Consider the following 22,035-nt stretch of genomic DNA (forward strand, 5'->3'; position numbering starts at 1 on the left):
TTAGCATGACCGGAAATGTATTGTAATGTAGTGTATTTATGCGCTGCGTCGCAGTACAGGGGAGAATGTACCCCGACAAAGTATTGTTTTTTGTATATCTTTTATGCAAATAAAGATTACATTTTCAACCAAAAAATGGGTAAAGGTGATCCCATAAGGGTTTTCAAAGTAATAGGTAATGAAATTCCCTAATTGTTCGTCCGACCCATCCCAAATGATCAGGATGTCGTCAATATAACGTGCAAATAGGACCAGGTTCGCCCCAAAGGGACTATTGGTCCAGATATACTGGCTTTCCCAGTATCCCATGAAGAGATTAGCATAACTTGGAGCGAACCTGGCCCCCATGGCAGTGCCCTTGGTCTGTCTATAATAGCTTCCCAATAAGGTGAAATAATTATGGGTTAACATGAATTCAGTGCTATCATAGAGAAATTGAATCTGAGCATGATGGAAAGGATGATCTTTAGCCCAAAAATATTGCACAGCTTGTAGGCCATATTTGTGTCGTATAGACTTATACAGAGAGGCAACGTCCAGCGACAACCACCTGTAGCCATTTTGCCTCGTATAGGAGGACAGAATGTCCAGCATATGGCCGGAGTCCTTGACATATGAGGGCAGTGTAGTTACCAGATCCTGTAAAAAATGGTCCACGTAACACCCCAGATTGTTGACTAAGCTGTCAATACTGGAAATGATCGGTCTGCCTGGAGGGTTAACAGGATCTTTGTGAACTTTGGGGATATGGTAAAAGTGGGGAACAACTTTGTGCTTACGAAATAAGAACAAAAATTCATCTTTCGTGAGCACTGCATCTTTCAAAGCCCTGTCTAGGAGGCCTTTAAGTTCCTCCTTGTATTTGTTGGTGGGGTCACAAGGGAGCTTTTCATAAGTTGTAATATCCCCTAGCAGTCTCTCTGCTTCTCCTATGTAAAGATCCCTGCTCTGAATGAATAGACTCCCTCCCTTGTCTGCTTGCCTGATAATTACTTCCATTCTGTTCGTCAATGTAGACAGGGGGCCTTTGATGGCATGGTCAAATTGCGTACCATATTTGTTTTTTGTTATTATTACGGCACACAGATTTGAATTCCTCCAAGACCATCTCATAAAAGGTGGAAATGAAGTTCCACTTGGTCCAATGTGGATAGAACTTGGACTTAGGTCTAAACGTGGTCTGGATGATATCTAGATCACCCATAGGGTATGGGAAATCTGCAACCTCATCACCTCCTACCCCTCCTTCAGTGTATAGTTCCTCAAGAATGGTAAGTGCTATATTGTCACTGGGGTCAGGGGAGCTGTACTGGCTTCCCCTCCACTCCCTTCTCTGCTCTTAATGGCAAAAAAAAGCTTGATCATGAGATTCCTCACAAATCTATTTAAATCTATAAAGAGTTCAAATAAATTCGGAGGGTTTTCAGGGGCAAAATTGAGACCCTTTCTGAGTAGGTCCAATTCTGTTTCCAGAAACACAGATTGTGAGAGGTTGAAGATTTTTATTGTTGAATGTGGTTCGGCACTGAGGCTGATATTCACCATTGCCCTGGTGACACAGACTCTGACCAAATGGACTAAGCTTTTGCGCCGTGACCTGGAGGGGGAGCAGCTCCCCTCTGCCTTTGCTGAGCTGGCGGACCAGCTGGTCCAGGGGCTGCAGTTTATCTGTGATGCCTCTTTAAATGCGGCTTCCCTAGTGACTTGGCTCAAATGCTGATCTGCGGACCAGACTTCTAAAAAGGCCTTGACTGATCTTCCCTTTCAAGGAGATCGCCTGTTTGGTGCTATCCTGGATGACCTCATTAAAGGTCTTACAAGAGAGAAGAGTACCTTTCTTCCACAGGCTACTAAGGGCAAGGACCCTTGTCATAGACGTGGGCCCTCCTTCTCGGCTCATAAGAAGTTTTTTCGTCATTCAGGGTCGACTGACAAGGGATTGAAGCCCTTCGGGGCCTCCTCAGAAGGATCCAAGTGAACTTGGTTTGGCAAGTCAAGAGCAGGGTTCTCCAGACCCACGGACAAGGCCCCTTTGGCATGAAGGTGCCACTCGCCCGTATCTGGGGTTGGGAGATGTCTTTGCTGGTTCCCAGACCCGTGGACTTCCCTGGTAAAAGACAAGTGGGTCCACGAGGTCATACGATCGGGCTACAAGATCGAGTTTCCTCCGGGAAGGTTCTTTGCTTCCAACATGCGACTGTCCCCAGTCCGCTTACAGGCTCTCTTTGGGGCTGTACACGACCTTTTACTTCAAAGGGTGATTGTCCCAGTTCTGACTTCGGAACTTTTCAGGGGTTTTACTCAAACCTGTTTACAGTCCCCAGGAAGAAAGGCAAGGTGCGTTCAATTCTGGACCTCAAGACTCTGAACTGCTTTGTGCGGTTGTAGAAGTTCAGGATGGAGTCCATTCGCAAAGTGGTGGCTTCCCTGCTTCAGGGGGATTTTCTTGCCTCCATCGACCTCATGGATGCTTACCTTCACATTCCAATATGTATCGGTCACCAGCGCTTCCTCCGGTTTGCTGTGGGAGAGGAGCATTATCAGTTTGTGGTGTTACTCTTTGGTCTTGCCTCCACTCCTCGGGTCTTCACGAAAGTGTTTGCCCCTGTGGTAGCATTGTTACGTCAGCGGGGGATCGCGGTCCTGGGCTACTTAGACGACCTTCTTCTGCGAGCAGAGTCTCCTAGTGCGCTGGTGGAAAACCTAGAGATCACCATACGGACGCTGAAAGAGTTTGGCTGGATTCTGATTCGTCAGAAGTCTGCCTTGGTTCCTTCCACAAAGCTGCTAGACTATGTGGGTCTGACTCTGGACTCGGCTTTAGCCAGAGTTCTCCTTCCTCTGGACAAACTCCAGAAACTGCAGGCTGCAATTCGCCTCCTGCTGTCCACCAGATGGTCATCCCTCTGGACTTGCATGCGGGTGCTGGGCCTGATGGCGTCGACCTGATGGCGGGTGCTGAGCCTGGGTACAAAAGGGTCCCTGATCTGGTGGCTTCGATCTCCAGTGCCCTGGCAGGCCAAATTCTTCCTCCCCTTGTATTGGACGGTGGTCACCACGGATGCCAACCTGTTTCGGTGGGAAGGCATTCTCGACAGAAATTCTGCTCATTCTGCTCAGGGGGTCTGAAACCTGGAAGAGCCTGGATTACCGATCAATGTCTCGGACCACCGAACGCTTAGACTGTGCCTGGAACATTAGACGGAGTGCCTTCAAGGATGTCCAGTGCGCATTCAATCAGACAATGCCATGGCCGTGGCTTATGTCAATCACCAAGGGTGCACAAGAAGTGTCCTGTCGGCTCTGGAAGTAGTCTGCATTCTCAGGTGGGCAGAACGTTGCATTCCAGCCCTTTCTGCCGTACACATTCCCGGAGTGGAAAACTGGCAGCAGACTACCTCAGTCGGCAGGCGTCGGACCAGGGGGAATGGTCTCTTCATCTGGAGGTGTTTCATCAGTTGTGTCTCTGATGGAGCACCCCCCAAGGTGGATTTGTTGCCGTCTTAGCTCAACAGAAAGGTGCAGAGGTTTGTGGCACGGTCACAGGATCCTCTGGCGGACGCCACAGACGCGCAGGTGGCCCCGTGGGGTCAGTAGCATCTGATTTACGCCTTTCCTCTTTTCAAGCTTCTGCCAAGACTTCTATGCAGGATTGAGGCAGAAGGGATTCCGGTCATTTTAGTCGCCCCCGACTGGCCTTGCCAGGCCTGGTACGCCAATCTGTTGCGGCTGGTCGCCGACGTTCCTTGGAAACTTCATCTCAGGGAGGATCTGCTGTCCCAAGGGCCAATCTTCCATCCTGCTTTACAGTCGCTGGCTTTGACGGCTTGGCTGTTGAAAGCCAGGTGCTGAAGGATAAGAGGTTTGTCTGAATGGGTGATTCCAACGCTGTTAAAAGCTAGGAAATCTACTTCTAGGAAGATCTACTATCGTACGTGGAAGACGTACATCGTGTGGTGTAAGTCTCTTGGGGTTCATCCTCGCTCCTTCCCCGTGGCTCAGATCTTAACCTTCCTTCAACGGGGGGTTGAACAGAAATTGGCCTTGAGTACCATAAAGGGCCAGGAGTCGGCTTTAGCCAAGGGTCGTTGGAAGACTGTCAAACTCCCTGGTGCCTACCCTTTCTTTCGGGTGTTCGACATTTGGTTCCTCCAGTGCTGTCTCCGTTGCCGTATTTGGACCCCAATTTGGTGTTTTCGGTCCTCCAGAAGCCTCCCTTTGAGAATCTTTGGGAGATTCCCTTGCTTACACTGTCTCAGAAGGTGGCTTTTTTGGAGTGCTAGAACTGGCGGCGTTATCCTGTCCATCTTACTTGGTGATTCACAGAGATAAGGTTGTTCTTCGCCCCTGTCCGTCGTTCCTCCCAAAGGTTGTCTCTGATTTCCATTTGAATGAAGACATTGTGTTGCCTTCCCTGTGTCCCAGGCCTAAACATCCTAAGGAATTTGCTTTGCATGCCTTGGATGAGGTTCGGGCAATTAGGGTGTACCTGGCAGCTACGGAGTCGTTTAGGAAGTCAGACTCACTGTTTGTGCTCACGGATTGGCCTTGGAAAGGGTTGTCTGCTTCCTCTGCGACCATTTCCAGATGGATCAGACAGACTGTGATTCAGGCCTATTCCATCAGGGGTCAGGTTCCTCATTTCCCTGTCAAGGCACACTCTATACACTCTGTACTGTATGCTGCTTCCACTAATGGATGTGCTGGATTTTCTGTTGATCGGCAGGTGCCAACGGACATCCAGTACCCAGCACCCATAGATCATCTTCTGCTGTGAATAATCACATGGGCATACACTGTAGTATGCCAGTGTGAAAAAGGCCTTAACCAGTACCCTTCACTGGAGGCACCTGAATGCAATCATTAGGAATGGTGTCCTTCACCTGAACATTAGGAATGGTGTCCTTCACCTGAATGCAATCATTAGGGGTGGTGTCCTTCACCTGAATGCAATCATTGGGGGTGGTGTCCTTCACCTGAATGCAATCATTAGGAATGGTGTCCTTCACCTGAATACAATCATTAGGGGTGGTGTCCTTCACCTGAATGCAATCATTGGGGGTGGTGTCCTTCACCTGAATGCAATCATTAGGAATGGTGTCCACCTGAATGCAATCATTAGATGTGGTGTCCTTCACCTGAATGCAATCATTAGGGGTGGTGTCCTTCACCTGAATGCAATCATTAGCAGTGGTGTCCTTCACCTGAATGCAATCATTAGATGTGGTGTCCTTTACCTGAATGCAATCATTAGGGGTGGTGTCCTTCACCTGAATGCAATCATTAGCAGTGGTGTCCTTCACCTGAATGCAATCATTAGGGGTGGTGTCCTTCACCTGAATGCAATCTGCAATCATTAGCAGTGGTGTCCTTCACCTGAATACAATCATTAGGGGTGGTGTCCTTCACCTGAATGCAATCATTAGGGGTGGTGTCCTTCACCTGAATACAATCATTAGGGGTGGTGTCCTTCACCTGAATGCAATCATTAGAGGTGGTGTCCTTCACCTGAATGCAATCATTAGGGGTGGTGTCCTTCACCTGAATGCAATCATTAGGGGTGGTGTCCTTCACCTGAATGCAATCATTAGGGGTGGTGTCCTTCACCTGAATGCAATCATTAGCGGTGGTGTCCTTCACCTGAATGCAATCATTAGGGGTGGTGTCCTTCACCTGCATGCAATCATTAGCAGTGGTGTCCTTCACCTGAATGCAATCATTAGGGGCGGTGTCCTTCACCTGAATGCAATCATTAGGGGTTGTGTCCTTTACCTGAATGCAATCATTAGGGGTGGTGTCCTTCACCTGAATGCAATCATTAGCAGTGGTGTCCTTCACCTGAATGCAATCATTAGGGGCGGTGTCCACATATTTGTGGCCATATAGTGCATATTTTAGCAGAAACATTTTTTGCGTAAGCGACATTGTTACATTTCTTGTTTTTTGTTATATTTCTAATTCATAATAAGAAAACCTGATAAACATCATTAAATGATTCCCATCTTTATTTTTTTTTTCTTCCCCTCTGCCAGGCATTTGTGGATTTCTTCTCCCGGGGTCTGCAGGCAGAATATCGGAATAAGGGGATCACGGTGCAGGTGAGTTTTCTACGTCGTTGCCGAGGATCCTTGTTATTGTGTGGTTTCCACGGCAACAGCAGCTGTCTTGGCAACAAGGAGCTCACGTTCTCTCTCCCACTCAGAAGGGTGTGACGTCCTCACCGTTCAGTCTCTTAGTTGGTCTCTTATATTAATTTTTTTTTCTTTTTAATTTTATTCCACTTGCTGTTTTTTTCCCTTGGTTTAAAAATAAAAATCTTCCAAGAAAAGCGATTACCGCAGAATCATGCTAATGTGTTGTCGGTGATCTTTCTGTGAGCGCTAACCCTTTCATAAGCACAGTATTTTGTGCCTCTATGAGGGATTCCTACCAGAACACATTAAATCCCCCACCTTCCTTTTTTGACAGATCCAATTGTAGCAGTGAATCTCTCTTTGTTTCTTAACAATAAGGAACAGAGGCAGATTTTTATGACAAAACCTTTTTCAACATTTGTCATGTAGCAGGAGTCAATATTTGGCTCTTGGCCAAATTGGTCAGGTCCCAATAATTGGCTAAGATGACACCACCTTGTGGTGTCTGCCGGCTGTTACAAAGAGACGGCTTTATGTCCCTGTGGAACCCCTACAGGACCCTATAGGAGGTTGAAGGCTTCACCCCAACAGTGCATTACCAGAACCTCAGTGGCCAGTAGATTCTTAGATATGTGATCGGTAAATGGCTAGTTAGTGCTGACCTTTTAGTGCGGACGTTAACATTAATCAGTCTTTAGCGATATCCTTATGTTTGTGTTGATGCCCTACAGATCCTGGTGGCTGTCAGGCCTCACCCCAGTCATTCAGTGGTCCAATAGTAGAACCTCTGTGGCCAGTAAAGTTTAGTTATGCGAGTGTTAAATGGCATGGGTGTGATTTGGCACGAGGAGCAGGTGTAGTTTAGTTCTGACGTTGATGTAAGTCATTCTTCAGAAACATCCATGTGTCCCTGTGGACCCTAAATTGCCTATCGAGCCTAACTCCAATCATTTAATGAACCAATACCAGTACCTCAGTGGCCAGTACAGGTTTAGGTATATGATTTTTTTTAAAATGGCGTGACACAAGTAGGGGGTGTGGTTTAGTGCTGACTTTGACAAGTCAATCTTTAGAGACATCTTTGTGTCGTTGTGGAGACCCCACAGACCCTGATGTTTATCGGGCCCCAGCCATTCAATGGTCCAATACCTGCACCTCAGAGGCCAGTAAAGGCTATCTTGGGATCCCCTAGATCCTAGGAGCAAACTATACACAAGCCCCTGACTTTTACCCGACTGTGACTGATAAATGGCTTGGGTGAGGCTTAGTGCAAAGAGGGGGGTGTGCTTTAGTGCTGACATTAACATTAATCAGTCTTTAGAGATATCCCTGTGTTTGTGTTAAACCTCTACAGAGCCTGATGTCTGTCAGGCCTCACCCCCATCCATTTAGTGGTCCAATACCAGAACCCCACTGGCCAGTAGAGTTTAAGCATGTGAGTGTTGGGTGGAGCATATCGCAAGGAAGAGGTAAGATTTAGTGCTGACTTTGACATAAGTCAGTGTTCACAAACATTTATAGGTCCCTGCAGACCAGAATTTGTCTGTCGGGCCTAAACCCCCCCCCCCCCCCCCCCCCCGCAACCATTTAACAGTCTACTACCAGAACTGCAGTGGTCAGTAGAAGTTTAGGTATATGATTGGTAAATGGCCTGGGTGGGGCTTAGTGCTGACCTCCAACACAAGTCTCTATCAAGCTCCTGCAGGCCCAGACTGTCTTTCAGGCCTCATCACAACAATTCAATGGTCCAATACCAGAGGTTTAGGTGCAAGGAGAGGGTGCGGTTTAGTGTTTTCTTGTATATAAGTCAGTCCTTAGAGCCATCCCTGTATCCCTGTGGAGCCCCTATAGAACCTCACTGTTTGCTGGGCCTTCAAAGACCTCTATGTGTTCTTATGGAGCCCCTAAAGACACCGACTGTCAGGCCTTACATCAACCATTCAGCAGTTCAAAAGAACCTGATTGGTCAGCAGAGGTTTAGGTATGTGATTGGTAAAAGGCTTGGGCATGAGGATCTGGTGTTGACGGCACAGCAAAATGGAGAGGTATACACGAAAACCTGGCCCCTATGGAAATGTTTATCTACACAGAGGAAGTTAAGGCTCTCTTGGATGTAGGTTCCAATGGTTGATGGAGATAAACCCACACTGTCCTCTGTGGCTAGCTGGCTCTTCAAACCTTCCTTTCCGCCTCTTCCCCCTTTGAAGATTATTATGCAGATAAGTGTGTACCATATATTGCCTGGCTTTTAGCAGTATTGTCAGCCTTACCATGTTTTAGGACCTGGACCTATCAGGGTCACCTTGTTCACTTGGCTGGTGTGTATGTATGGCTTGCTCCTGGGATCTAGGGTTCACTTGACTGTGTGTCTGGAGATCCCCTAGATCTCAGGATCAAACTATACACACACACCCCCTTGACTTTTACCAGACTTGGGGTCCAACCCTTACTCTCCCTGTTGTTTGATAGATTTGATGGCCAATCACTAGACATAAACACTGGTCACATACTGGCTCATAACTTAATTCTCATGTTTAAATCTGAACTCCAGACAAAACAGTAAATCTATATGTTCAATAGCCATTCCAAAGCCTACCCTAAATCTGGTCTGTTGTATTCAACGTTGCTTTCTGTGGCAAGATATTAAGCCAAAGAAGGGCAGCTGGGTGAGAAGCAACAACCACCCCCCCCCCCCCCCCACATAGTCTTTACCCATCAAACTCGCCACCCAAATCATTACAATTCCTAAACAATGGGATTTATAGTTCTGTGTGGCACACGGGGCTCCATCAGAAGTGAATTGCGGCCCCCACAGGATCCTCCATCCTGCACTCGGGTGCAGCAAGGATTTTGGCCATTACTAGAGATGCCACAGGTAAATTCAGTCTTATTTGTTCATCCAATTAGCCATTTTACAATGAAAAAAAAAAAATTAAGGGCATGGACTGATCTTGGGGAGATAAAAAACAGGAAAAAAATCCACGCTAGGTCAAGCAAAAAGAACAAAAAGGTAAGCTGTACCAGCTGTAAATGATCAATATAAATAAAAAGTGACGCTAAATCCTAATGACGCAATCATAAATAATCATATGGTAAATAATGTGGCAGTGAATAAATTATGAGCAAAATATATGATTGAAAAAAAATCAATCGTATGAAAGTGATATATTGAAATAGGTGAAAAATCCAGTGTTAGGCAAACATAAAAAAGTTATTTCGATGAATGTGTTTGTAACGACACCCCGGGTATGAAAGGGGTTACAGTCGTTTAGGACATTTCATTCCTGAACACAAAGGCAGCTACCGGACACTCCACTCGGCCGAACAAGAAACCCATACGAATAATCCCCCCCCAAGTACGAGACAAGGCTCTGTATTGAGGGTCAAGCAGGAATCGGACTCTTTATTGAAAAGGAATACACGCTTTATATACACGTTAGAAGTAATGCAGTCACTACATGAACAATGACCCAAATCCAGCCCCCAACATCACACAATGGTTACATAACGAGCCCCCAATACACATTACTCTGAGTGTCAATGCATCCCTTAGCAGACAACAGGTGAGTTCATTAGCACACCCGACAATAGGTGAATGGAAAGCCACCTCAAACAAGAATATCACAGTGTTCTCTTCAGTATTAAACAAGAGTGTCCATAAAAAGCAAATAAGTGTATGAGTAATGTTGATTGATTGAAATCCACCACCAAGCACCAACACTTAGCATACGCTTCTTACCAAATAGCATGGACCATAAATTATAATGGTCATAAAAGCACAAAAAAAAAAACGGCATCCGAGGTAGGCGGCGGCTGCTCAGCTCAATGAACAAGGATAGTAAAGCCTGCTAACATTTAAGTCATTTTTATTTAAAATATATAAGCAGTACCTTCGATGAGTTGTAAACAGGCACAAACAAGTAAAAAAAAACAGCAGACTGTCGGCTCATGTATTGCTTCTTTTGTGTGAAATCCCTGGTGTTCCTGCCAGTCACTCTGCTTTCATATCAAAAAACTGACCACACTAAACAGGAAAACACGGTGTGGTCAGTTCTCTAGCTAGGCTGGGAACTCAGCCTGCTCTCTTCCAATATTCAGGCTTGTCCTGACATGCCAAGTATGGTATTAGTGCGTTTTTGGAGCGGCACCATTCATTTTGAATGGGCCTCCCTCTACTCCAAAAACTTGCCAAAGAAGCTCATGTACCAAATTTTGGCACTGAGCCAAGCGCATTTTGGCATTTTTGGAGTTTTTTGACACGATTTTAATGTGTTTTGTTGCAGGACAATCGCGGCAAAATTGCACAGCATTTGGGGTGCCATTAAGAAATAACCATTTCCTGTGTTTTTCTGTGATTCTGGTGTCACAGCCAATTGCACGATTCAAGGAACGCTCAGGTGTGAACGGAGGCCTAAGGAATAGCAATGATCACGTTTGGTAATCAATTCTGTTATTACCAGTGGATGGATTACTCACTCCTCTCCCTTAGTCTTTGTAAACATTGTTCAACTATATTTTATGCTTTTACTGCCATCTTGTGACCAAAACTCATAACTGCAATCAACTGTATAATAGCAATGACCTTTTTTGTGCCTCTTAAGCACGCCAGTGCTTTCTTTACCAGTGAACCATTTTTTTTCTATTCACTGGTTTTAATTTTATAGAACAAAATGCAGCAATTGCAAACCCCAGATGCCATTTTGTGTAATGCCCCGTACACATGTTCAGATAATCGGATGACTTATCGTTCGCATTTTGTTGCATGATACTAACATCGAATTCAACAATGCGTACAAACCGTATGATTTTTGTCGTACGATTCTGGAAAAGCTTCCTGTTTCCTTAGCTACGTATCAGATGGTGCAAAACAAAAACAATGGCAGCCAGGCTTTTTCCGTGCTATTTTAGTGTTTCTGAGCATGCGCGGTCTTTGTCGATTTTTAGCGGACGCATAGCGTACTGATGAAACGATTGTCGTTCGCGAGGCTGTTGTACGACAGAAGTTTTCCTGTTTGTCCCTTCGGATTTTGTTGGATGAACTGTCGTGATCGGCTGTCGAAAGCTGTGTACTAACGATCAGATTATAGTGCGATCAGGTCGAAAGCGAGTTTTGTCGTACGATTATCGGAACGTGTGTATGGGGCATAAGGCTATGTTCACGCTGATCCGATACAAGTGTCTTCTTATCCAACTTTGCCCTACAACTTCATATCTGACTTCCATGCAACTTCAGTGAATGGGATCCCACTTTGATCTGACCATACCAGGCCCTTTGAGTCTGGTATGAATCTTAAGATGGGAACCCCACGCCGTTTTCATTTTGGCGTGGGGTTCTCCCCTCAAGATCCATACCAGAATCAAAGTTGGATCCTATTCACTGAAGTCACCCTCCAGCCCCCCCCCCCCCCCCCCCCAAGACATAGTTACATAGTTAGTCAGGTTGAAAAAAGACACAAGTCCATCTGGTTCAACCAACAAAAAAAAAAAAAACAGTGTTGAAAACCCAACCATACAATCCTATACCCGCTGTTGATCCAGAGGAAGGCAAAAAACCCCAGCAAAGCATGATCCAATTTGCTACAGCAGGGATAAAATTCCTTCCTGATCCCCCGAGAGGCAATCGGTTATTCCCTGGATCAAAACATTTTAGTACCCACTTACTGTAAAATGAGTACACCCAGGAAAGAATCCAGACCCTTTTTAAAGCAATCTAGTGAGCTAGCCAGAACCACCTCTGGAGGGAGTCTATTCCACATTTTCACAGCTCTTACGGTGAAGAAACCTTCCTGTATTTGGAGATGAAATCTGTTTTCCTCTAGATGTAAAGAGTGCCCCCTTGTCCTCTGTGTTGACCTTAAAGTGAACAACTCAACACCAAGTTCACTATATGGACCCCTTATGTATTTATACATGGTGATCATATCCCCCCTTAATCTCCTCTTCTCAAGAGAGAATAAATTCAGTTCCTCTAATCTTTTCTCATAGCTGAGCTCCTCCATGCCTCTTATCAGTTTGGTTGCCCTTTTCTGCACTTTCTCCAGTTCCCTGATATTCTTTTTAAGAACTGGTGCCCGAAACTGAACTGCATATTCCAGATGAGGTCTTACTAAGACCATATTGGACCCTTCATTCTGGTATGAATTTTGAGGTGAAACCCTATGCTGTTCCCCCCCAAAATTCATACCAGACCCTTATCCGAGCATGCAGCCCAGCAGGTCAGGAAAAGGGGGTGATGGGGGGGGGGGGTCAGTTCACATGTCCGACAAAGCACTTTGTCCCTATGTTGATGGGGACAAGGGCCTCTTCCCAACAACCCTGGCCAGTGGTTGTGGGGGGGGGGGGGGGTTCTGTGGGCAGGGGGCTTTTTTTGTTGGCTCCATTCGCAAAAAAAAAAAAGTGTAGTGTTACAAAAAACAAGAGAGTTTTGGAAAAGTCCTTTATTAAAAATGAAGAATGTTCCTCGTCGTAGCTCCGTATCTTCTTCCTCCAGTTCTCCCTCTGCTCACCCGGTCTTCCTCAGACGCTGGCTTCTGCTGTTATGGCAGTTCCATTAGGAGCAATTTCTTATATAGCCATGGGGCATGGCTATCTGGGGGAGGTCACACGGAGACCCGCCCCCTCATGACATTCCTTTTTAAAAAAAAAAATTTATTTTGGCATGGGGTTCCCCCTCAAAAACCTCCAGAGCACAAGTCGCATGCCACAAGTCGGATCAGATAAGATGATCTTCTGACTTGGATGCGACTTACATTTCAAATCAATGGGCTGAAATCGTACCCAAGTCAGACCAAAATAATGTAGGGAGCATTTTCAAAGTTAGACTGACACAAGTCAGACCAGTTTAGACTGCTCTCATAGGGAACCAGTGATTTTGACATGTCATGCGACTTGTGCTCTGGAAGTTGGAGCGCATTTCAGACCAGTAATGAACCGCCCCTTAGTCTGTGTTCTAAAATCATCTATGCTGTTTCTGATGGGGGCTACATGTAGACTGTGCTCCCATGACACAAAAATGTATTATAACAAACATGTTGGGAACCCCCTTTTTATTCTTTTTTTTTTTCCTAAAGCTGAACTTCAGTCTTGCACAGTTGTACCGGCTCCTCTTCTGTACTGAAATTTCTTGCTCTGATTTCACTGCACAATGTGAGCTTCTCACACTTTGCATTAGAAGCTGCAACAACTCAGATAGAGCCCGCCTCATTTCCTGGATGTAGGATGTCCAGCATCAGCTAACTGTTCCTAGTCCAATCTTTTTATTCATTGGATTTCAGTTTTTTCCATCCTGGATGCTCAGCATCACTTGCAGACATTTCCTATGGTTGTCTGCATGCAAATTCAGTCTGATTAGACACTCCCACTCCTCCAGACTGAAACCCTTTAACCACTTTACCACTAGAGCATTTTGCTGTCTTACGTCTGGGCCACTTTTTGCGATTCGGCGCTGTGCGACTTTAACTGACAATTGCGCGGTCGTGCGATGCCATACCCAAACGAAATTTACGTCCTTTTTTTCCCACAAACAGAGCTTTCTTTTGGTGGTATTTGATCACCTGTGCGATTTTTACTTTTTGCGCTATAAACAAAAAAAGAGCGTACATTTTGAAAAAACAACAATATTTTTCACATTTTTTTTATATGAAATTCCCCCCAAAAAATGTAAAAATCAAAATTTTTTAAAATTTTTGGCCAATTTGTTTTCTGCTGCCTATGTTTGGTAAAAAAAATTCACAATAAGCGTATTTTGATTGGTTTGCGCAAAAGTTATTGCGTTTACTAACAAAGGGAAAGATTTCTGTCATTTTTGGTGTTTTTTTTTTTTTAACGCGTAATGGCGGCGATCTGCGATTTTTTTTTTTTTTTTTTTTTGCAGGACTGCGACATTGCGGCGGACAGATCGGACCCTTGACTGACATTTTTGACACTTTTGGGGGTACCAGTGACATTACTACAGTAATCAGTGCTATAAATATGCACTGTTACTGTAAAAATGACACTGGCAGGGAAGGGGTTAATTTTATTGGAGAGGGAGGGGTTAATGTATGCCTGGTGCTTACTAACGTGTGGGGGGGGAGGTGACTGAGTGACACAAGGACAGATCCAGGGTTCAGCTATGCTGAACCCTGCAATCTGACCCTGCCTGTCACTTCAGAGATCCGCCCGCTGTGTTTACACACAGCGGGCGGATCTCCAGACTCGATCCCCGACGATCGGGGAAGAGCGGCGGCGATCGCCGCTGCTCCTCCCCTGGCCCGACTCCCGCTGTGACTGAATACAGCGGGAGCGAGCCTCCGGTGGCGCGCGAGCGCCGCCCACAAGGGGGAGTGTCTGACGACGTAGTACTACGTCGTCAGACGATAGCGAGCCACTTTGCCGCAGTAGTACTACGGTACTCAGTGGCAAAGTGGTTAAAGTGTTTTGATATTTTCTAATTCCTCACAAATGTCATCCCACTGCTTACATCAGGGCTGAGGAGTGATGAAGCAGGGTGCTTATGTTTTCAGAACCCTGCCGTCTCCTCCCACCAGCCATGATCTGGCTGCATTGTGCAGAGGATCACAGAGATGATGTCACTGAGTCGAAAATAAGGTATGTAATGAAAACAGAACGGTTTTAATTTAAAAAAAAAATGTAATTAGCTTGTTAAAGCGGTAGTAAACTGCTGTAATAATTTAAAAAAAAGGGGCTTCCATCTTCCCCCGATCTCCCTTCCGGGTTCGTGGACTCTGGCTGTGTGAGTGACTGGAGCCACGGTAAAGCCCTCGGTTACGGCACAGAACTCTAAAAGGTCAGGTATGGTATGCCGGACCTTCAGAGCGCATATGTTGGTGACCTCACCGGCTGCATCCAGGGTAAATATATCCTAAAGGGTGCACTTTACATGCATTTTGTACCTACAGGTAAACCTTATTATAGCCTTACCTGTTGGTAAAAATCACAAAGCTGACTTTACTACCGCTTTAACAAGGGGGAAGGGGAGAACCAGGAAAGGCAAAATATAAGCAGGACTTCAGCTTTAAAGCATCATACTGCTCTGCTGTCTAAGAGTATACAGCATGGTTCAGGACTGCTTTGGCAACAGAGAGCTCAATAGTGCAAGAAAGGTAGCTCAACATTTAAAATATCAAAAAAGGTTCTTTGCTTTGTATGGAGAGTTCAGGCAAACACTTTGGTATCCTCTAAAGGAGAAATTTGTTTTGGGCACTTGCTATGTTTTACAGAGCATTCCCCTCCATACAAGTGTAAGCATTCAAATCATTTCCATAAAGTGATAACTATATGAAGGAGACACGTAAATAAGAGAGATTTATATTCTGTGTCCTGTGTCCCTCTCTGCAGAGCGTTCTACCTTTCTTTGTTGCAACAAAACTGAGCAAAATCCGCAAGCCAACGTGGGACAAACCCAGTCCAGAGCATTACGTGAGATCCGCCCTGAACACTGTGGGCTTACAAACCAGAACCAATGGCTACCTAGCCCATGCCCTTTTGGTGAGTTAATGTGGATTGTATGCTTTGCCAGTTACTGTTTTGTTTAATGTGCTTAGTGTATATGAACTGTATGATATTTTGGGGGAGCATTTGCCAAAACAGAGGGCCCTCTTTTCCCCAAATTGTCTAGAAGAAGAACTGGCTTTATTAAAGTCTAAGTTCACCTTTAGGAACATGTTACACCTGTATATAGAGTGTAACTTGTTCCTAAGCAACCGTTTCCCTCTCCCTCCCTGTGACACAGTGCAGGGGTTCCTTTCCCCCACCTTGGCTGACGCATTTAAAATTGGTGCAGGGCTCCCCCCACCCAGCCAGGTAATTTCATTCAGAGCTCTGTGAATAATTGGGGCAACGGTTGTCTTTAAAACAACTAGGTTCGTATTTCCCTGACTTTGGAGATATTTCCTCTCACGTCATGTTGTGTCCAAAGGACAGGAAGTGAAGAGAAATCTTTAGATAGGACACATGGGCAAAAACTGACAAGGTTAACCAATACCTATTCTATCCAAAATGGAAAAAAATGTGCATTGACCAACACAGCTCCTCATCTTCATGACCATAGGGTTATACTGCCCACTACAGGAGTAGGACACTAGGCAGAGAACAAAGCTTGAGCATGCCTATGGGGCAGTCTCTTGGGGTATGCTCCCACTTCCTGCTATAGGTATTCAGTTTTTTTTCCGGCTAGTAAGGAATCAGGACCTAGTTCCTTGCTGGGATCTCTGGCCCTGGCAATTTTTTCTTCTTAAATTGAATTTTTTCCTCCTTTTATTATTTTGTTCCTATTCCTATTTTGTTGCAATCAAGTGCCGGACTGGGCGACGTACTGGATAGCCTAGATTCTTCTGGTCCCCCCAGTCTGGCTAGCGAGTGCGTGCAGAACGTAGCTCCACAGTAAATTGGCCGTGACCTAGCCCCACTGGTGAGGGGCTGGCCTGCGAGTTAAACGTCTCGCGAGGGCGCAGCGTTTCCTCCTGGCTGACAGCACCCACATTACGATGGAGCAGTGTCCTTTCCAGAGCGTGCCCACTCTGTTCCTGGTGTGGTAATTAGCTGTCCCCCCCTGCTGCACTGGCGATGGGGAGGGGGGAGCGCACCGCCGGTGACCGAACAATCATTCTTCGGTTCGGGTGGGGGGCCTGGTGGGGGCGCCTGCCAGGGCCTTTCTTCCTGTTGTGGTAATTTTCTTGTGCTCTGGGGTCCCCCCTGGGGCCCCCCGGGAGATGGGCGGGGCCGCCATTTTCTTGTAGCCTTATGTGCTACAGATCGGCGGCCACATTTGTGTAGCCTCGGCATCCATTTTCTTATGGTTTCCCATTGCAAATAGTGGCAGCCATGTTTTTGGAGTCATATGGGTAATGATTTAGCGGTCGGCCTCTAGTGCTGATACAGCGATGTTACTCTTCCTGATAATCGCATGGTATGCATATAGTTTGGGCTGTGAGTACCTGACCTGTGTGGTGAGTGCCTTTTTGTGGGGCTTTCTCTCCCCACATTGCAGCGGTAGTGCTCTGTGCTGGGCCTTGTAGTGCCACAGATCACTGGGGTGTCCCTTTTGCAGTGTTTTACACTTCTTTTTTTGTGGGTTCTCCTCTTCATTCATGGAGTCCATGGATCATGTTTCACCACCTGACCCCCTCTCAGAGGCTGCGGGGCCCTCCGGGGCTTAACAACTATCTGCACTGATGGCTGTCCTGGAGTCCTTGGTGTCCAAAGTAGATTTGGTCCTGGGCAAACGGGCTAGGAAGATGCACCCCCAGCCTTCATCTGCTTCTTCTGTCTCCTTTAGCTCCACAGTCTGATTCGACCGCCGCAGACCCAAGTTATCATTCGGGGTCTGCGTCCACGCACCCTGTATGCTCGGATAATGAGGATGATTCCTCTGGTCCTCTAACCACACATGAAAAGGCGCCAGTGGATGCACTGATTGTATCGGTGCGGGAAACCTTACATATGGAAGATGCGACTAACGCAGCATCAGAGGTGCGGGTCACCCTTGGCACCCACAGTTCGTCCAAAGCGACGAGGGTGTTCCCCTTTCCCAATACACTATGGGTCCCCAAAACACACCTTTGCACTCTCTAAGCATTTTGCAATGCAGTAACCTTTATAAGGAGTCCCTCCCTATAAAATGGCCGGTGCCTCCTGTAGTGGACTCCCTGGTTTCCAGGTTGAATAAAGCCACTGTAATACCAGTTAAAGAGTCCTCGGTCTTCTCAGATCCAGCTAATAGGAGGTCGGAGGCCTTGACCCACCATATGTTCACTGTGGCTGGGTCGGCACTTAGGCCGGTGTTTACCATCATCCAGGTGTCACAATCTATGACTGAATGGGACAAAATTTACAGTGGGTATCTGGAGGAGAAACCGCTTCCTCTGCCAGCTCCACAAAAGCAGGATCAGTTGGTCCAAGGGCTACAGTTTGTCTGTGACGCCTCTTTGGATGCCGCTTCCCTGATTTCTAGACTGTCTGTTTCAGTAGTGATCCTGTGGCGCATTATCTGGCTGAAATGCTGGTCTGCGGACTGGGCTTCTAAGAAGGCTTTGTCCGATCTTTAATTTGTGGGGGATCACCTGTTTGGAGCTTCCTTGGATGACATCATCAAAGGCCTCAGGCTTCCAAGGGTAAGGAGTCCTATCGCAGACTGGGACCTTCCTTTTTGGCTCACCAATGGCCTTTTCGTCCCTCAGGGTCTCAAGACAAGGGATCTAAACCCCTCAGGGCCTTCTCTGGAGGTTCCAAGAAGTCTTGGTTAGGCAAACCGAGAGCAGGTTCTGCCAGACCTGCGGATAAATATTCCACCACATGAAGGGGGCGCCCTCACCCGTGGGGGAAGTTTTCACTGTTTTCCAGATCCGTGGACCTTCCTAATCCGGGACAAGTGGGTCCACAAAGTCATTCGCTCCGTCTACAAGATCGCATTTCGATCATATCCCCCGGAAAGGTTCTTCCCTTCCAACCTGCCCTTATCCCCAGATCGCTTAAAGGGTCTTCTATGGGGCAGTGCAAGACTTGTGTACGGTTCCCAGGAACGAGGGCAAGGTGCGTCCCATTCTGGACCTTAAGGCGCTAAACTGTTTTGTGCAGGTACAGAAGTTCCAAATGGAATCTATTCGCACAGTGGTGGCGTCCCTACATCAGGGGGATTTTCTCGCCTCCATCGACATCAAGGACGCATATGTGTCCCCCCATCAGTGCTTCCTCTGCTTTGACATGGGCAAGGAGCATTCTCAAATTGTGGCGTTACCCTTTGGTCTCCCTTCTGTTCCTCGGGTCTTCACAAAAATGTTGGCCCCGGTTCTAGCTTTACTGGGTCAGTGGGGGATCGCGATACTGGGGTACCTGGATGATCTGCTTTGCTTCGACTGCTCTGTTGGTCAACTTGGAGATTACTCTGCAAAGGCTGAGGGAGTTCAGTTGGATTCTGAACCTTCAGAAGTCTGCTCTGGTCCCGTCCACGAGCCTGGACTATTTGGGTATGACTCTGAACTCAGTCTTGGCCAGAGTGTTCCTTCCACTGGAAAAACTTCACAAGTTTCAGGAGGCAATGCGGCTTCAGCGGTCCAGCAGACGGTCATCTCTGCGGGTTTGCATGCGGGTGCAGGGCCTGATGATGTCTACCTTCGAAGCGAGTCCTTTTGCACAGTTTCATATGAAATCTCTGCAAAAGGAGATTATGGTGACGTGGAACAAGGATCCCCAGTCTCTGGATGATCTTATCTTGTTCAGCCGGAACACGAGGGGGAGCCCTGGTTTGGTGGCTTCGTTCTCCGGCACTTCTTCTGAAAAAAGATTTCTTCCCCTGTGCTGGACGGTTGTTACCACGGATGCCAGCCTATCCAGGTGGGGAGGCATCCTGGGCAAAGAGTGGACTCAGGGGGTCTGGACTCTGGAAGAGTCCAGGCTACCAATCAATGTACTGGAGCTCCGAGCGATCAGACTTTGTCTGGATCATTGGACAAGTCGTCTCCAGGGATGTCCGGTATCGATTCAGCCGATCTGGCCGTGGCCTATGGCAATCACCAAGGGGGCACAAGAAGTGTTCTAGTGGCTCGGGAAGTAGCCGGAAATCTAAGGTGGGCAGAACGGTTTGTTCCAGCCCTCTCTGCTGTGCCCATTCCAGGAGTGGAAAATTGGCCGGCGGACTATCTCAGTCGACAGGCATTAGACCAAGGAGAATGGTCACATCATCCGGGGGTGTTCCATCAGTTGTGTCTCCGGTGGGGGATTACGGAGTTGGATCTGTTGGCCTCTTGCCGCAACAGAAAAGTACAGAGGGTTTGTGGCATGGTCTTGGGATCCTCTAGCCTACGCCACAAATGCCTTAGTGGCTCCCTGGAGTGAGTATCTGATATACGCCTTTACTCCTCTCAATCTTCTGCCGAGACACAGGATCGAGGTGGAAGGGTTTCCGGTCATCCTAGTGGTTCCAGACTGGCCTCGCCGGTCTTGGTACGCCGATCTGTTACGACTAGTCGCCAATGCTCCTTGGATACTTCCTCTCAGGGAAGATCTGCTGTCCCAAGGACCGATCTTCCATCCTGCTTTACAGTCGCTGGCTTTGACGGTTTGGCTGTTGAAAGCCAGGTGCTTAAGGATAGAGGGTTATCTGATTCGGTCATTCCTATGCTTTTCAAAGCTAGAAAATCTACTTCCAGGAAGATTTACCATCTTACTTGGAAGACATACATTGCATGGTTTGAATCCCTATGAGTTCACTATTGCTCCTTTTCATTGACTCAGATCTTGGTCTTCCTCCAGTGAGGGGTCGAGCAGCATCTAGCCTTGAGTACCATCAAAGGCCAGGTCTCAGCCTTGGCGATTTTCTTTCAATGTCCGTTGGCCACAGACTCCCTGGTGCGTGTCTTTGTCCACTTAGTTCCCCCGGTGCGGTCTCCATTGCCGCTGTGGGACCTCAATTTGGTGTTGTCAGTTCTCCAGAAACCTCCCTGTGAAAATATTCGAGGGAAAGTCCCCTGCTTATGTTGTACCAGAAGGTGGCCTTTTTGGTCGATATTACTTCTGCGTTCAGGGTGTCTGAGCTGGTGGCGCTGTCTTGTCGTTCACCTTACTTAGTGGTTCACAGGGATAAGGTGGTTCTTCGGCCATGTCCATCGTTCCTTCCAAAGGTTGTCTCCAATTTTTCATCTGAATGAAGACATTGTTTTGCCCTCCCTTTGTCCCAAGCCTACGCATCCTAAGGAAGTTGCCTTGCATTCCCTGGATGTGGTTCGGGCAATTAGGGTGTACCTGGCAGCTACTGAGTCGTTTCAGAAGTCATACTCACTATTTGTCCTTACGGATGGTCCTCGCAAGGGGCTGGCTGCTTCTGCTGCCACCATTTCCAGATGGATCAGACAAACTGTGGTTCAGGTTTATTCCATTAAGGGTCAGGTTTCTCCTTTCCCTGTCAGGGCGCACTCTACTCGGGCGCTTAGTGCTGCCTGGGCCTTCCGTCATCAGGCGTCAGTGGTGCAGGTTTGCAAGGCGGCTACCTGGTCGTCTGTACACACATTCACAAAGTTTTATAAAGTGGATGTGTTGGCATCTGCAGCTGCTTCTTTTGGCCGCAAAGTTTTGCAGGCTGCTATTTAGAAGACTCTTTGAGGATGTTTTTTCAGGTGAGCTCCAGTTGTTAATAGTTGAGCTCCAAGTTGGCTATGTTTAGCCTTGGAGAAGTTTTTCTGCTGTTCCCACCCCTCATGTTTGACACTGCTTTGGGACGTCCCTGCGGTCATGAAGATGAGGAGCTATGTCCATCAATGAACGAAAGAGAAAATGGGATTTTTGACTTGCCGTAATATCCATTTCTCTGATGTTCATTGAGGGACACAGCACCCACCCCTCTTTGGAGTTTTTTCTTTTCTTCTGACACTGCTTGTTACAAAACTGAATACCTATAGCAGGAAGTGGGGGTATACCCCAAGGGACTGCCCCATAGGCGTGCTCAAGCTTTTTTCTCGGCCTAGTGTCCTACTCCTGTAGGGGGCAGTATAACCCTACGGTCATGAGACTGTGATAGGGAATATGCCTAAAGTATGGGCTGGGAGGACCCAAGGCCAAGAGTCCTCCAAACCTAAAGAGATGGAAAAGAAAAAAGAACCAAGGGCCCAACGTACCCACTAGAGGCACAGTAGGGTTCCTGGATAAGGATGAAGACAAAACAAGAGATAGACACTGAGGAAAAAAGAAAAAATGTGGAAAAATTAGGGCTCTTGGGGACTTTAATGGTACCATACGAATATGTTATATAACTCAGTAGTACACCATATGTAAAAGCATGGGGGAGGGGCAGCAGCGCTATCCCATGGTACATAGTCTACAATGTAACTCAGGCAGGCTTGATGGAAAACCTTGAAAAGTTGATTTATAAAAAATATATAGTGATGATTAAAACATAATAGAATGTGTT

The 22,035-nt window shown here is 46.9% G+C and overlaps 1 protein-coding gene across 1 annotated transcript in view; it reads left to right on the top strand.

The window, feature by feature from the left end:
- Positions 1 to 22,035, top strand: part of HSD17B12 (hydroxysteroid 17-beta dehydrogenase 12) — a 171,090-nt gene that overhangs the window by 146,712 nt on the left and 2,343 nt on the right. The window contains exons 9-10 of the mRNA XM_082269922.1: positions 6,033 to 6,098; positions 15,474 to 15,623. Coding sequence (XP_082126048.1) covers positions 6,033 to 6,098; positions 15,474 to 15,623 — 216 coding nt within the window. The remainder of the gene's footprint in view (positions 1 to 6,032; positions 6,099 to 15,473; positions 15,624 to 22,035) is intronic.

This window comes from Pelophylax lessonae, assembly GCF_965119305.1.
Source record: "Pelophylax lessonae genome assembly, chromosome: 10".
In the NCBI taxonomy this organism is placed as follows: domain Eukaryota; kingdom Metazoa; phylum Chordata; class Amphibia; order Anura; family Ranidae; genus Pelophylax; species Pelophylax lessonae.